Source organism: Poecile atricapillus, chromosome 12 (genome assembly GCF_030490865.1).
Source record: "Poecile atricapillus isolate bPoeAtr1 chromosome 12, bPoeAtr1.hap1, whole genome shotgun sequence".
Classification (NCBI taxonomy): Eukaryota; Metazoa; Chordata; class Aves; order Passeriformes; family Paridae; genus Poecile; species Poecile atricapillus.
In genome coordinates, this window is record NC_081260.1 from 6,988,262 (window position 1) to 7,004,159 (window position 15,898).

The following is a 15,898-nucleotide window of genomic DNA, read 5'->3' on the forward strand; positions in this document are numbered from 1 at the left end:
AGCCTGTGAAAAACACATGTATGTATTTGAATACCAAGGGAGCAATTTTGGGTTGTTTTTTTTTCATTGTTGTGGTTGTTTTTTCTAATACCACCATATTTGACTTCATTGAGTTTCCTCCATAATGGAAACATAGAGCCCTAAAGTATGTTGATGATATCTCCACAAATATCAGATACACCAGAAAAATCCTGCCGTCAGGTTGCAATATTCATTCCTTGCTTTTGCTGCTTCCGTTCTTACACATTTGTACTAAGGTTAGTAAGGAAGAGCCAAGAGCCTCCCAGCTAGGGAGATTAGTTGGCATCTATTCCAGGTGTCTTTAACATGAGTGACACTTTTTGGACTTAGTATTGAGAAAGGAAGTAGGACCATGAGCTGTGAAACAATCCAAGGAGGTTTGAGCAGTGGGCTCTGAGCAGTGGTGTGAACTTTACTTGAAGTAAATATGGGACAATGTTCTCAGGAGGAGAAATGTGTAGTCAGCTGGCAGCTGAGGAGAAGGTTGGGAGCCATTAAAGTAGAGAAATGAAGCCTGAGTGTGCAAGAAAATATGACAGTCAAAGGGGAGGTTGTGTTGGGAAGACATGGGTGCGTATGCCAAATGCAGGTGAAGTATTTCATGTTCTCAGATTTATAATGAGCATATTGCAAGAATTGAACCATAGGTTCATACAGGTTGAAAGGATATTCAAACGTGATCTAGTCCAATGTGTTGTATCTGAAAATTTTGCTATTCTTAGTACTTCCCTATCCATTTCCCACTTGTATTAATCAGGAAAAAAAAAAAAATAACCAGAAAAACCAAGCACTCTTTTAATGGGAAGCCTGGCAGAAGCTGAAGGCACTCAGAGGACAAGGCTTCTGCTGACTGTCCTTGTTTTGCTGTTTCTAGTTTCCTCTTATCACTGTGTGGTGCACACTGGAAATGATCAATCAAGGCTCATGAACAGGATCTTTTCATGCTGGCAAGTGAAAAATCAATTTGTGTTCGAAGGAGTAAACAGTAGCATGAGCTTCATTTCCCCAGAGTCAAAATGGATTCCTTGATAAAGGAGATGACAAGGAAAGCTGAGCTCCTGATGTATAAGCACATAGGTGCTCATGTGCAAGAAATGAGTGGACTCCTACATTATTTTACATGCTACATGTACCTTTTCAATAAAACAAAGATAGGAAAAAGAGATTACTTGTTGAATGCCAATTGTGCATCAATAAAAGCAGGGGGCTTGTTCACAAACAGTGTATACAGATGAAAATGTAGCTGGCCAGTTCTGGCAAAGACATTATTCATGGTGTATTTCTGCTTTATGGCACTACATTTGATTTTCAGAACTATTCTCACAAGTTGGAAGATTGTGTTGCTAACATTTCTGAGAAATGTTTGCTGTTGGATGTAAATTACAGGGGAAAGAGGCTTTATATGATATTTCTGCGCCATGAAAACAAAATCTGATCTCATGCAGATTATAAATTGTCCAGGAGGTAAGAGTACTCAAGGAACTGTAGAATGAATAAACAGGTTAGACCAACGTGATTCATCAGATATAGTAACCATTCACCCAATGTCATTTGATCTGTATAAAATTAAAGGCTACTATTCCCTCACACTTAGATGTTTGCCCTCCTTCCCTCCCTTTAAAGTTTAGCACTGATCCACCCAAGCCATGCATTAAACCCTTTAGTTTCACATAATTTAAGCTCTCTCCTCTCTCTTCTGAGACCGAAAAGTGAAGAAAGCTGTAGAATACTGGCTTGTATTAGGTGGAATATTTTGACCATCTGACCTTTCTCTTTTCTTTTTTTGTTTTCTTTTCTTTGTTTTGTTTTGGTTTTTGGTTGTTCTTGTGGGTTTTGGGTTTTTTGTTTTGTTTTGTTTTTTGTTTAGCAAGCAATATTTAAAAGTAAACATGAAGAAGCACTTTGATGCAAAAGAGGCTTGCCAGATTAAAAGGAAATTGGAAGATGAGTTCAATGTAGCATGTCGTTATTGTGAAAACTTCTTGCTTTGATTGAAGTTTCATTACCTCAGGACTTCTGTCTGCCCCTCATGTACCATTCACTGTTCTTCAGTTTGGGGTTTGTGAATGCACTGCCAGCCGAGAGAGGAGCTCATGATGTGAGTTGCAACCACTCAGTCTGGCAGAAGGCAAATTCCTGGGATCTGTTTTTTTAGTTGAGTTAGACCATGCTGCTCATAAAGGAAGAAAAGCACCAAAAGCATGCACAAGTGCAAGCTCTGCCCTCCTTTTTAGACTCTGATTAGTGATGAAACCTGAAGAGGAGAGAGGGCATGAAGAATCACATAATGGGTCCTAAAATGTTTGATTTTTATTAGATTAGGAAAATAGTAGTATGGGATGAATGTTCAATCTTGACTAAACTACAGAAGGAACATGGCAGTTTATTAATGGCAATTCTAATAACAATTTGTTATAGTGCTTGCACTTGAGAAAGTGATGAATATTGTATCTGCTCTGTTTCATTCTGTCCGGATGAATCTATGCTTGGATGCTATGGTGTGCCATGTGGGCCTGCTCGCACTTGTTAGCTGAACGTGAGTGTTTATGGACAATTAAACTTGCAATTTTTAATTCACACTTTGAAAGGTTGAGAGGTTGTTTTTACTTTTTTTTTTCCCCAAGACAGACTAAATTTATAATGCATCTGTGCCTTTCAAGTCTCTTAGAATGTGCAACTGCAGCATGAATTTAGAAAAATGGTCTCATTTTTTTAGAAATCCATTAATAGTAATGTATTGAAAAACTCTTACATTGATCTTCTCTCTGATAGCCATGTTGTAATAATTATTCTTTTAATGTTTGCATCAATCTAACTGTTTTCCTCTTCATGCTTGCTCCTACTTGGATCTCCCTATGACAATCACAGCACTTTGACATCTTGCCTTACTTTAATACCAGCGATTCAAAACAAAGCAATGCCAAAGGGAGCAAAAGTTCTGTCAAACCATTAAAATATTCTTTGCCATTAACACAAATTGATGCATGAACATTTAAAGTTATTAGCAAGTGCTGCCAGCAGAAGCTGGTTACAATTGCATAATATATAGCAGGCTTTATTAAAGTAAAATGGTATGTTTATTTTTATTATCATCATTAGTTCTGAAGTAACATAAACAGGTCTGTGAATTGGGAGACAACTGTGATAAGAACCAAGAACATGCTCTGTTCTGTATTAATAGTGAGGGACACAGTCATCACTTTCCTAGACAAAGAAATACACATGATACCTTGGCTAACCAATACAGCTGGTATGTGTAATGGTAGGGAAGGATTTTAAGTAAAGAGAGTTCTGTACCTCTGCTGCTTTTACTCTTCCCAGTCGGACTCACTCAGCGGATTTTGGGCTGCTCCTGTTTCTGCGGTGAGAAATTTTGTGGTTGATGTGTTCACTGTAAGCTTATTGTTCATTTTGTTTTCTCATATTCCTAGTTTTTCAATAAAAAAAAATGAAGCGTGTATTAGAGATGTATTCTGTCCCACAGCACAGTTCAGTAACACCCCTGCTTGCTAACCTTTTGATTAACCATATTCCTCACTGAATGGGGAGCTGGTATGAGAAATAGAAAAAACAGATGAGCAGAGAAATCAAGAGTATTGAGAGAGAAAAACGTAATTTAAGTGAAAAGTAGGCAGATGAAGGAAGTCCCATCAAGTCCAAGTCTTGTGGTGTAAAGGTGGACTGCATGCCTGTTGCAGTTCATGCTGACCACTCACTGGCAGTTCTCAGCCACATTTGTTAGGTAATTTGAGCTGAGTAGAAACTGGGGACAAAAGGTAAGGTTCTTTTTTTGGTTCTTTGACAGTTGTAAGGTGATATTATCCAAAATAATAGTCTATAAAAATCACTAATACTCCTGTGGTGTAGTCATATTCACTTGGGTAATCCTTTACCAAGATATTGATGAACTGTTGGGAATTCTGAGAACAGTGATGAAATAAGCCAAAGGGGAGGAAAATCTTATTTATCAGGGAAGAAGGTAAAAGTTGAACATATAGCATTTGAGAAAAGTAGAGTATAATTCCGCATATATATAATGTCTGTGTATGGTGTAAATGGGAAGTAATGAATTACTTCTAGTAGTGGGGAGAGCTCTACAGAAAAGCTGAAGTGACACTGAAAACAAAATTTTGTTAAACCATTATAAAGAACATACCAAATAGTTTACAGCACTCCATATTTTATAAAGGGAAGGAATGGGAGACCAATTTCCCTACAGTTTTTGGGCCAGACTAGCCACAGTACTAGAAGATAGGGGGAAAATTTGCTACATTAGCAGAGCATGAGCTTGGTGATCTAAGAGATCTCTGTGGTCTTTGACTTCTGTAGCTATGTGGATTTATTCTTGAAGTTTAGTGCTGGCTGAAATGCAGGCAAGAAGGCTATGGTCAGTGCTTTTGGTCAAGCTCTATAGCAGATTAGGATGACAGGGGTTAAGTTTAGTCATGACTGTCTTTCACCATACTATTTACTAAGGGCAATAAGGTAGAAGAATCAGTCAGAAAAGTCTCTGAATATTTATGGCACAAAGGACTTGCTTGTTCTTTGGTACCTTCCTGAATATTGTCTCTTCCTCTCCTGCTTTACCTGGTGATAAGAGCCCACCATAGCTATCTACAAGAGTGGCTGTACATACAGGTCACATCTGCGTGTTGTTTCTGTAATTGTTCACAGTATTTAAAGGTTTTGTGCTCTTACATATCCTTACAATGGGTGATTGTGGCAAATGCTGTAAGTACCACTTAACAAGTATTTTCAACTGGAATATATTAGCAGCATCACTGTGTGTGTGCATGGGCGTGAATGGGTGCAGAGATAAACTGAATCTTTCTGAGGGGAGAAGGATCAGGCCCTCTCGAGGTGGATACCTGTGTGCTGTGCAGGCTGCAGAGGAAACTGAAACTGCAACAGGCTGATGGAATGAGGGACAACAAAATCAGCCTTATAGTCCAGCCAGTATTTTTCTACAGTATATATTTAAGTTTTAAGAGCTGTCTGTGCTGTTGACCTGTTAAGCTGTAGGATAAGATAGTTGATGACAACAGCTTTCTCCTGTTACCACCTCTGTCCTTTGCTTGCACATTAACTGTGGCAAGTTAAACCTCGCCCTCTCTCTGAAAGCTGCCAATGGAGTAACAGTGGGATCTTCTTCAATTACAGAAGTTTCAGGCAATTCCACTGCCAGTTCTCAACTGTGAGGAAATCAGAGTACTTTATTGCTTCAAAAGTGTCGTTAGGAACACAAAGCAGCGTGGAGAAAACCCCAACTTTTAACAAAATGGGTCCTGCTAATGATTTATGTTGATCTGAACTGGAAAATTTGGTAGGCAGCAAGCTTGGATGCAGCAGTCTTCAAACAAAGGCAGTTGCTTGTTAGCTGCTCACCTGTGTGGTTGAACTTTGCATCCAGCACCTGACTAAACATTTGTTTTTTCCTCTTTAAACCTAGGTTGCCCTTCCCAATGATTCCAGCTGTGTGGAAGAAATACTGCGAGTAAGTAATACCCTTTGCTTTTTTATCTTCTGTATAATTGTAGTGCTGTTTTTTTCATCCTCCAAGGAGAGGGTTTATAGGGCTGTCTTTAACACTGTAGTTAAATAATAACATTTCAGTGGGTTTGTATAAAAAGACACAGGCAGGGTGCAGGCCCAGGATGCTCCTTTGTGAGATCATTTCACCTAATACTCTGCATCTGCCAGCTTGTTTCAGTCAGGATTTACACATGTTCCTGTCCTTTTCAAGCTCTCAGTTTTGTTAAGGACTTACAGACATGTTTTTTCTGTGATCTTTGGTCAGTGGTTGAATACAGAAAATTGCCACTCCAAACTGAGAATGGCTTAATTGCAAGAAGATCGTGTAATAAGAAAAAGGGAGTGTGCACAAGTTGTATGCCCTACTCTTAAGTGTAAGATGGGCTTTTCCTCAGACACCCCAACTCTGGAGTTCCCCTGGTGGCAGTGAGATTTGCCTGGGGGCAGTTTTGCAACCCACCAGTCCCTCTCTCAGATTCAGGTTTTTGTTCTCATGGGTTGAGTTTCCCATCTGTTAGATGTACCTCCCTGGGATTGCTAGTCAACCAGTTAGTTTTCAGTGTAGAAGGGATAAAATTTCAGTGGGAATTTGTGCCAGTCATGTCCCTGTTAGTAGGAGGTAGTGCTGCAGACTTACCCAGACCTGAAATCATGTGTAACAGTCATGCCAGCTTGTTTGCAAAGACTTACTCTTGCTTATAAAATAAAATAAGCTTCTCACTATTCATTGCAATTCAGAGTTAAATAGCTTGTAAAACTTGCTCTTAGTTGGTGTACACACATTATCTTGGGCTGCTGTAGGTGTCCTTATGGCTTGTCAGTGTTGCTGCAGAAGTGTGTTGAGGCAGTGGGCAGGTGTGCTCATGCAGACCTGCAGTAAGGGACAAGATCTTGCATGAGCACCCAGGAGTAATGAATGCAAGGAAATAAATAATATTTACTTTCAACCTTCAAAGTGAGTGGAGGTTTATTACCTAGAGAACACTAAGGGAGCAAAAGCAAAGGAAATGTTGAAAGGCTGTGTGAAATACTTGGTACATTTTAAATGTCCTCTTCCCTTCTTTATATATTCTAATTAGGTTCATTTCTATATTTGGAATGAATGACTTGATGGCTGAGCAAAGCAGTTGTTTTCAGTAAACAGCATCAAAAGAAAATGTGATGGGATGAATTTCAGGATCAGTCATCCAGCTGATACTTTTAATGTGGGAACAGTGCATATAAATCACAGGAAGCAGAAATGTCTTTTTTTTTAATCAAGATGGTGACCCTATTTCCTACACCATGACTGTAATTTGAGTCAACAAACAAGCACAATATTCTGGGCTTCCTTCTGACACCTGTTGAGATTGGAGCAGGACTTTCTGTAGCCTTTAGAGAATGGGGGTGAACTGCAGAGTCCCTGCTCCTGCCACTGGTAGGCCATTGAGCTTGGGGACACTCGTGGGGTGGACAGAGCAGGGACTTAGCAGGACTCCATGTCTCTGGGGATCTGTCTCACAAGGACATGTAATGGGCATGTGAAGAAGGAATAAAAATCAGCAGATCTTTCTGGACTACAGCTGCAGGTTCCCAGAGGCACCCCTCATGCCCATGCTGGAGAAACGTGTCTGCCTTAGCCACTGGCATGGCCAGAAGCACCTGGAGCACATGACACCAGATACATGACAGCAGATACAGCCTTGGCACGTGGACCTGAGCCATGGTTCCCTCAGGGTGCGCCCCTTCATATGTAGGAGGGTGGTTTGGTGCTGCTTCACAGGGGCTCTGTGCCCTCGGTGTGGCATTAGGTTTTCTGGGCACCCACAAGCTGCCTTCAGCCTTTTTTAACCTGCCTGCACTGGGCTGCACAGCCCTGCCTGTGTGAGCACAGCAACCACAGAGCTGCTTTGGGACTGCCCAGAAAAGACCCAGCAGACCCCAGCCCCAGCTGGATGCCCTCAGGACAGTGGCTCAGGATTCCAACCACATGTGGTGCTGAAGCACACCTGGCACTAGAAGTACCTGAGTTTGTGTTTTACTTTGTTCTTCTTAAATTTATGCTGCAGAACAAGCTAGCAGAAAACGTGTTTTGGCTGCATGCAGGGTATCATATTCTCCTTGACAGGCAATGGAGAGAAAATAAGCAAGAGAGTGTGATGCCCAGCAGTGGTCAAAATCCAGTCTTTGGGCTCCCCATGGAAATGCCATATCAGAAGATTAAGGCTGGCTGCTCCACATGAATGAACCTTGGTTTCAGCAGAAATTTGCACTTTGAGAACATGGATTAAGTTTCCAGTCTTGACAGGTACTTTTTGGCCTCTCAAGGCCATTTACATAGGCTCTGATAAACTTCTGGGAGCATGGGTCTTAGCTCCCTCATGGCAGCTTCTCTCAGTAAAAACACCAGGTTATTCACATTTCTGTCCTATCAGGAATGTTACAGAGGTAAACACAAAGGATTTGAAGACAGTCAAGCCCCAAAGGCAGACAACTGGGCTGTAATTGTGTGTTTTGCCAGCCTGGCAATCCCTGGCAGTTTCTGCTCTGGGCTGTGTCTGCTGCCAAGCTGTGCTCCCCAAAGAGCTGGGGAAGGGTGCTCTGCCTGGCACTCACCCATGGAACAATGCATACCTTGAAGTTTGCATTTCTTTCTGGTTTTGATTTGGTTTGGCTTTTTTAATTGGGGAATTAAGTGATTTAATTCAGTTCCATCCCTCAGACACAATAACTCTCAAGGGTTTCTTTGCTAGACAAGGAAGAGGTACTCCTGCAACGATGTGTGACCTCTGATTTTACACAACTCTTTTCTCAAACTGAACTTGATTAATGGTTTCTGTAATTGTAGAGGTTTGTAATTCCTAATCTGTCTTCTTCTTTCTTTAATTTTTTCCATCTTGGAGAAAAAGGTTTAATTTAATTTATATTCTAAAATTTTCAACGGAGTGAGGGGAAGAGTCTTGACTCCATTCAGACCCCTGACTCTTCAGAGACAAAATTTCATAGTCCTTTAGATTTCCTGAAACATTTATCTACTTATGTCATCTTGTGTAAATGCGTTAAGGACTGCTCCCAATACTATAGCAAAAGGTTAATAACGGCAGACCAGTCTTCTGTTGATTTTACTTTTATAACCAGGATGGCTGAGAAGGTTGTGAAAAATAATAATTATCATCATCATTCTCATCATCTCTTAGACAACTAAGGCCAAAGAGTAATGATAGTACAGATTTCATTTTGTTCATTTTGGTTGCTAATACCAAACTGTAAGATAAAGGCAAATACCTGGTGGTCTACACTTTTTTCTGTTTCTAACTGTGTTTAGGGTTGTTTGTTTTTTTCCAACCAATGGTTTTGAAAGTGTGGATATGTGGTGGTTTTGCATTAATTGACATTTGGCGAGAAAGGAAGAAGCCACCCACGGAAATTATTTTCCTGAGAGGGGCTGCTAAGAGCTTCCTCTGTTCTTAGCAAAAACCAATAGCTGGCGAGCTCTGAGAATTGACAACCTATTAAACTGTTAGAAGCTAGGTCCGCCTCTGTGAGATTCACATTTTAAAGACAGGCAAGGCCGAGAAATGGTTCTCTTGGCTTCTGGCTTTTGAAGAGGTGACGGGGTGCTGGTGGGACCGGGCCCGTGTGGCCTGCGCGGCCGGGCTGGGCCAGCCCCAGGCGGCCCGGCCGAGATTTTCTGCTGGCTGCGGGCTGCCGAGCCCCTCAGCGGGGAGTGCACCGGGCCCCGTCCTGGCGGGCGGCTGGGGCCCCTTCGCTGCGGGGCCAGGCCCCTTCTCGGCAGAGCCCGCCGCTCCTTTTTCCTGCAGCGCTGCCGGGCCATGCCAGCCGGGGGCTGAAAAATCAACGCAACCAGAGGAGCAGCGTGCGGCCGTGGCTGCTTCAGCATGGCTCGCAATGAACTTGGTTTGTTTAGCCGCTTTTAGGCAGCCATGCTGCGGACAGAAGGACAAAAACGGCAGCAGCAGCTTTTCTTGTTCTCGGCGCTCCGCATGAGGAAAAGCGCTGAGTGAAGGCGGCGGCCGGCACGGCTCACACGGTGTCGGCAGAGACCCCGTGAGCAGCAGCGAGAGGCACTGCAAGCGATCTCCGTGATGCTTGGATGAGATCAACTTTTCAGCGCCGCAGAACTCCGTAAAAACTGCTTCAGTTGAGAAAGCTCGAGAACAAACGAACCTACGAACACCAATTCTCTCCCGAATCAGGAAGAGGAAAGGGTGAAGACACGTAAGGAAAACAACATGGGACACAGAGGTCAGAAGGAGTAAAATTCTAGTTAGGAGGGGATCGAGGAGATGCCTTGGTCTTGGGCTGAAATTCACTGTGTAAGGCAATGGTGAAGATACATGTTTGATATATCAGACTTTGTTTTTTCCCTGGAATTCATGAAGCACATGGGGGGATGCAGCATTTACCCGCAGCCCATGAGAAAAGGGCACTCGTGCTGGAGCGTGTGGATGCTGAAAAGCTGTAATCTAATGAGAAGCTTGAACAGAGAGAGATGAGAAACTCTGCTCCAGAGATAGAAGAAGAAAAACTTCTGTTCCCAGAGATAAAAGAAGAGAACTTTTGGGGTTTTTTATGCTAGAACAGCTCATCCTTAAAATAGTACCCCATAAGTTGACATGGCCCATGAAAGCAGCTTTGGGAAAGCTGCAAGGCATGGGAGGGACTTTGACACTGCAAACAGATTTTCCTTTCCTGGGCAGCTGATTCGCTGTGACATTGAAGCCATGAGAGAACTGTTTCTTGTGGAGAAGTCTCCATGGCATGGCGAGAGAAACTCCTCTCCCTACAAGAACTGATGAAAGACTATTGTAGAGGTGGTAACTGATTGAAAATCCCAGATTTTGTCTCTATATTGTCAGTTGGCAAAGAAAAGAAATTGTGAGGAGGGGAGAAGTGTTCTGAAGGTTTTATTCTGATCGTTACTATTCTTTTAGTTCTGTTAATAAAGTTTTCTTTATACCTTTTAAGCTTTGAGCCTGCTTTGCCCTCCTCCTAATTCATATCTTAAAGCAGGAAATGAGTAAATAATTCTGGTAGGTGCACTGGGGATTTTAGCCACCGCTAAACTCTCTACATTATTTAGTGCATTGGCCGGGAAGCTCAAATTGGCGAACCTAAACCACTACAGGATAATATGGAAGACAGGCAATTAAAAGTATGTGTGTGAAATTCCCATTTTATTAATGTGGATTTAAATTAGGTTGTCACTTGCTTCATGCACCCATTAAAAAATGAGTTCAAAATGTTGTGATTCAAAGTGCAGATGAGGCAGGAGGGCTAACATTTAAAACTAGCCTCCGAAGCTGTTACTTGTGCCACTTGTACCTGTGCTTTACATCAGTGTGCCTTGCTGTCACTGCATCTGATGTGAACCGTGTGAGGTGTGTTGGTGACACTGAGGGTGACACTGAGCAGTGATTCTTTTTTGTCTGTGGAGAGCACAGAAGGGACCTTCCTTAACCTTGGTTTACACCTGTCTAAAGAGTTGATAAGTGCACAACACTGCATGGGAGAGAAAGGAAACTTTTTTAACTACATGTTCTGGAGGACTCAGAGTATAAATTGGAAGTTTGGGGTGTGTGTTTAGGCAATGAGTTGGACATAATCCGGCAGCAGCAAAGCCCTGGTCTGTGCACTGCAGCTTTTGTGGCTGTATCGTAACCACCTGGGCAGGCACTGCTGTCTGGAAATCTGTCCCTGCTTTAGAGGAACAAAAGAACTCTTGTATGTGCGTATTCACTGTAGGAAGGCATCAAGTAACTAGATGGACTTCTGATGGTATTTGGACAGCTGTGATACTAATTAGAAGCTTTCTAGTATGGAAGCACAACAGATCCCAAATATAGTTCAGATTGTAATAAGTGTAAAAATGACTGGAGTTAAATGAGAAAAGTCTGTAATTTGTATGGTCGTCTTCTGATGACTACCTCCTGTCTAATGACATGGGAGAATATGTAAATTGATCAGCAGGTGAAAATGCCCTTGACTCTGCAAATTATGTGTAGGATTACCTTCCTCATGTCAATTGAAAGCACTGACGGATTTAATATGTCTCACCCACAGCTGCAGTGAGCTGTTCACATAACAAAATTAGACTGTAACAGATATAGCCCATTATTTGCCCCTCAGTAATTGTTTTCTCTTCTAAAATACAAACAACATTGAAGAATGATGCTAAACCTAATTATAATAATTGTAATTTGAAAAATACAGGTATGCCATCCAGTGTGGTTACAAATGCACTTAGTAGCTGACGGGTAGTTTAAATATTTTCATGTGGAATTTGGGGGCTTGCTGGGGAGGACATGATGTGAATTTAAAATGATTATCCAGACATCATTGGACAAGTGAATAACAAGCTGACTGGCCTAGTAAATCATGTGAACCTGTCAAATGTGGCAACACGTTGGGGAGGCGATGATGTCAAGTAACAGTAACATAGCAACCTGGCATTTAGCTGTCCAGAGAATGAGTAAGAGTAGCCACTTTTAAATAGCTGAGTAAATAAATGAATCCCTATGTGTCTTAGGTGTGCTATAAAAATAGCCCAGCACCATATGTTTTGTGTCAAGCTGCTTCTTTCTCCTGGATAAGGTGATTTATTATTTCTATTGAAATGAAAAAATTGATTGAAAAGTTAACCCACATGTAAATGTGGCGCTGTGGCCTTTGTCCCTGCTCTGGCATGCAGCCTTTGAAAGCATGCAAGGAACGGGTAATAGCCTGCTTTGAGAGTTGGTTTTTTTCCTTCAGACTTTGCTTATGTACATGAAGATTTGGATGGATAAAAACAATTAATTTCTTAGCAATTTCTAAGCCATTGCATTTTCAAGCTTTTTATCAGCATTTTCTCAATGGAGGCAGAACCAGTTTCTGCTCTCACATAATATAAATCAAGGGGTAATTCCACTGACCTCTGATCTCATTTGAGTTCATTGGATTTTTCTTCCTCCCACACTGGTATAAATTGGCAGCAGCTCCACTGACGTTGCTGATGCTTTTATAAAATAAAAAGGAGTTACCTCTGCATTACTTTAAGTATACAAAATACCAGAGACCAGTTCTTTGCTCTGATGACACTCTAGGTCTCACTCCAGAAGATGGAAATGCTGAATATTTCCTTGAGAACAGCTCCTTCCTAGTTTGATAGGTAATCAGCTCAATTCTGCTCTCAGTATCACCACAAACATTATTGCCACGTGCAATTCCAGGAAGGTCAAAGGAAGCCTTTTCCCACATTTTGTGCACTGTCCAGTATACACACAGGAAGGGTGAGATCAACAGTTGGAGTCATTTGAGGACAGCCTGGTGTAAGCTTGGAGTGCAGAAGGCTCTTTGGAAACTGGAAAAGGCAGTCTTAGGTCTTCCCAGCTTAGAGCACACCCTTGGCCCCTGTGTGCTGCACCTGGCAGTGGCAGAACAGGATTACCCAAATTTTTGGCCGTTTACCCTTACAGTGACAACATTATGGTGGCACCCATGAGAAAAGCATCTCAGGAGCACTATCCCAAAGCTGCCTGCATTGAGGGTGCATCATGTCTAAAGCTCAAAGCTAACTTCAGGCTGGCAGAGTGGGAAGCTGGCGAGTCAATGCCAAGTGTTTGGCTGAGGCGGTTGTTTTGTGGGTCCCTGTTGCACAGCTGGCATGGCATAGGTTGCATGTGAGGGGAGTGATGCACTTGTATCTGTAGGTCTGTAGTATAAATCTGCTTTGTGCTGCCAGCTGAAGGCAAGGCAGACTGCGTGCTGCTGGGGAGGTGACAGGGAGGAAAGGTTGACTGTCTGATCTGACAAATGTGTGTGGGTGTGCAGAGTTTCCTGTATTCGAAAGCTGGTGTTCTGCACCTGCCAGTTACAGGGATAAATGCCTCTTCAAGATGTAATGCAGCAAAAGATTAGACCTTTGTCAGGACAGACAAGCAAGGTCTGATTTCAGCTTGCAGGCACATTTATCAAATAAAAGTTTTATTTTCATAGCAGTATTAAATAAATTATTTAGCAAAGAAATTTGAAATGTAAAATCTTATCATTCTGTGGGTCTATTGCAGCCTGTCTACACTGTAACAATAAAAAAGATTACAAAAAGTAATCAGGAAAAGATAGAGAGATTGCTATGCACCTATTTAAAACTCAGTATTCAATATTGTTTTCTTATCTCCTTTACCGTAATATTTTAACACATACTTTGGTACTGCCAAATTGAAATATTGCTGATTTCAGTAGTATGATATAATTCTGCCATCATTGCCAGATTTACCATTGCTACAAAAATTGCCGTAAAGTGATCTGACATCACAAGAGTTTGGACATGTATTGCTGCTCCTGAAGAGAAACAAAGTACTCTCATGATAAATGATAAGTGAATGATTGCCAGTGAAGGAGTGAAGTTTGTTTTCCAAGCTCTTCAGCATCCCTTTTGCACCAAAACAACCATTTTTAGTTTCTCTCCCTCATTGAAAGTCAGCTCAGAAAAAATCTACTATGTATTGCTATGTTACATGCTCAGCATCCTCCCTCTGATTAAGTACTCTGTTATGATAAAAATAATTACTTCTTATGAGATTATACAAAGTAATTGTTTTAAAGCCAGTTCAAACAAGAAAGTAATTGAAGCAAAGTTATTCTCTTAAAGGAAAACAAAGTAAGTTTTGCAGCTCTTGTGGAAGATCAGATGCACTTTCTACGGAACCTAAAAACACTGGTTATTTAATATACTACTTTTTCAAATACCACTAAGTTTTGCAGTTCCAGAAATAAGTGAAAGAGACAAAAAAAAATGTGGGAAAACAATTTGGTGGAGTCTTGTAGTTGAGTGGAGAATGTCATAAAACTGAAATTCCTACTGCCAATTTGGAGACCCATGGGACCTGAATTCCCATCGTTTTTATCCTTGTATATAAAGAGTAACTCCCTTATCTTGGAGTGAAAGTGTGAAAGAAAACAGACCCATGGAATCTGGCATGTCAGATCAACTCTGACCTTTTGTATGCTCCCATGAAAAGAAAAAGGCCCCAAGTGCTAAACTGGATGGAAAATTTTAAACACTACTGTAGTGTTACAGTGTTTAGCTCCAGCTATACCAGGTATCCTCTTCTAAGGCCCTTGTGGGCTGCATGAGTTTATGTTGTATAAAAACATGATTAAGAATGCCAGAGCCTGTTGTGTGTCTGTCCTGCTGCTGATTCCAAACTGACAGTCTGCAGTGTGGCCAAACAGAAAAGTCATCTGAAACTCCCATACTCCACTTACATAGCTTACTGACAGGGCATTAAGCAAAAAAATCTAGTCCTATTTTGAGATACACACAGTAGAATATTTCTCTGGTCTCAGATTAATCATTTTTGTTATTTCATCTTGTCGTGTCAAAGTGAAACCTGTTAAATAATGGGCACTGAATGTTTAAACTGCTAGCAGTGTTACCTTTCATTTAAATAGATTAATAATGTGTACTATACATAACAAATTGCTTTCAGCACAGAATGAAGACATTGAAAACATATTAAAATTGTGTTAGGCTTTCTGAAATGAATGTATGCTTTAGAAAAAATTCTGGTTTGAAATGTCTATAACAACTTTTGTGACTCTTTCTTGCACAAATGGGAAAAGCTCCATTTTTGTAGCTCCGAGGGCAAGTGTTGCATGGTTTAAATCCTGGTAGAAAGCTTCCCCATAAGTCAGCACTGCTGAGGAGGCTCATGGGTTCCATGTAGAATAAGTTAGCCTAATCACAATTAGTCAAGGGAAGAAGACTAGGAAAAGGCTAGGACACTTGCAGTGTCCAAGGGAAGACTGGTCCAAGAGATGTAACTAAACAAACCTTCAGAAACAGTTTCAAGAGCTTACATTTTTTAAATTCTCTGAAGTTTCTGACCATGACAGTCAAAAAATAGTTGATGGTTAAAAGAAACATATGTAAGGAAAGCACTAGAGAAATTAAAGTTATGGATCAAAAAGATGCCAGGTACTTGAGGTATGCTCAGTTTCAGCCCTTATGCATTATCTATACTTGCATGTTGCAGCTTTTGATGCTTCAGTGCTTTGAGCTCCTTCAAGAAAAGTAAAGAGAACAGAACAAAGTTGACACCTGGAGGAAACCTGAAGCAACCTGAAGTTTCAGCTTTGAATCTCATTGTTTGGCTTGGAGGAGATGGGTGGAAGTGTTCTGTTACATCAGATACCAGGAATGCTTGTTGCCATTTTCATAATGCACTGCAGTCTGAGTTTAACTGAAGCCAGTCCTAATTTCTTCTTAAGGCAAGAATACAGATGCCAACTGATGTATGGACCAAAAATTATTTTATTTCTTCCTGAGAGACCCCTTGCAGGTGGACTTTTCCTTGGGAAG

The 15,898-nt window shown here is 41.2% G+C and overlaps 1 protein-coding gene across 1 annotated transcript in view; it reads left to right on the top strand.

Annotated features, from left to right (window-relative positions):
• AFF2 (ALF transcription elongation factor 2) overlaps positions 1 to 15,898 on the top strand; it is a 338,660-nt gene that overhangs the window by 177,273 nt on the left and 145,489 nt on the right. The window contains exon 4 of the mRNA XM_058848030.1: positions 5,471 to 5,515. Coding sequence (XP_058704013.1) covers positions 5,471 to 5,515 — 45 coding nt within the window. The remainder of the gene's footprint in view (positions 1 to 5,470; positions 5,516 to 15,898) is intronic.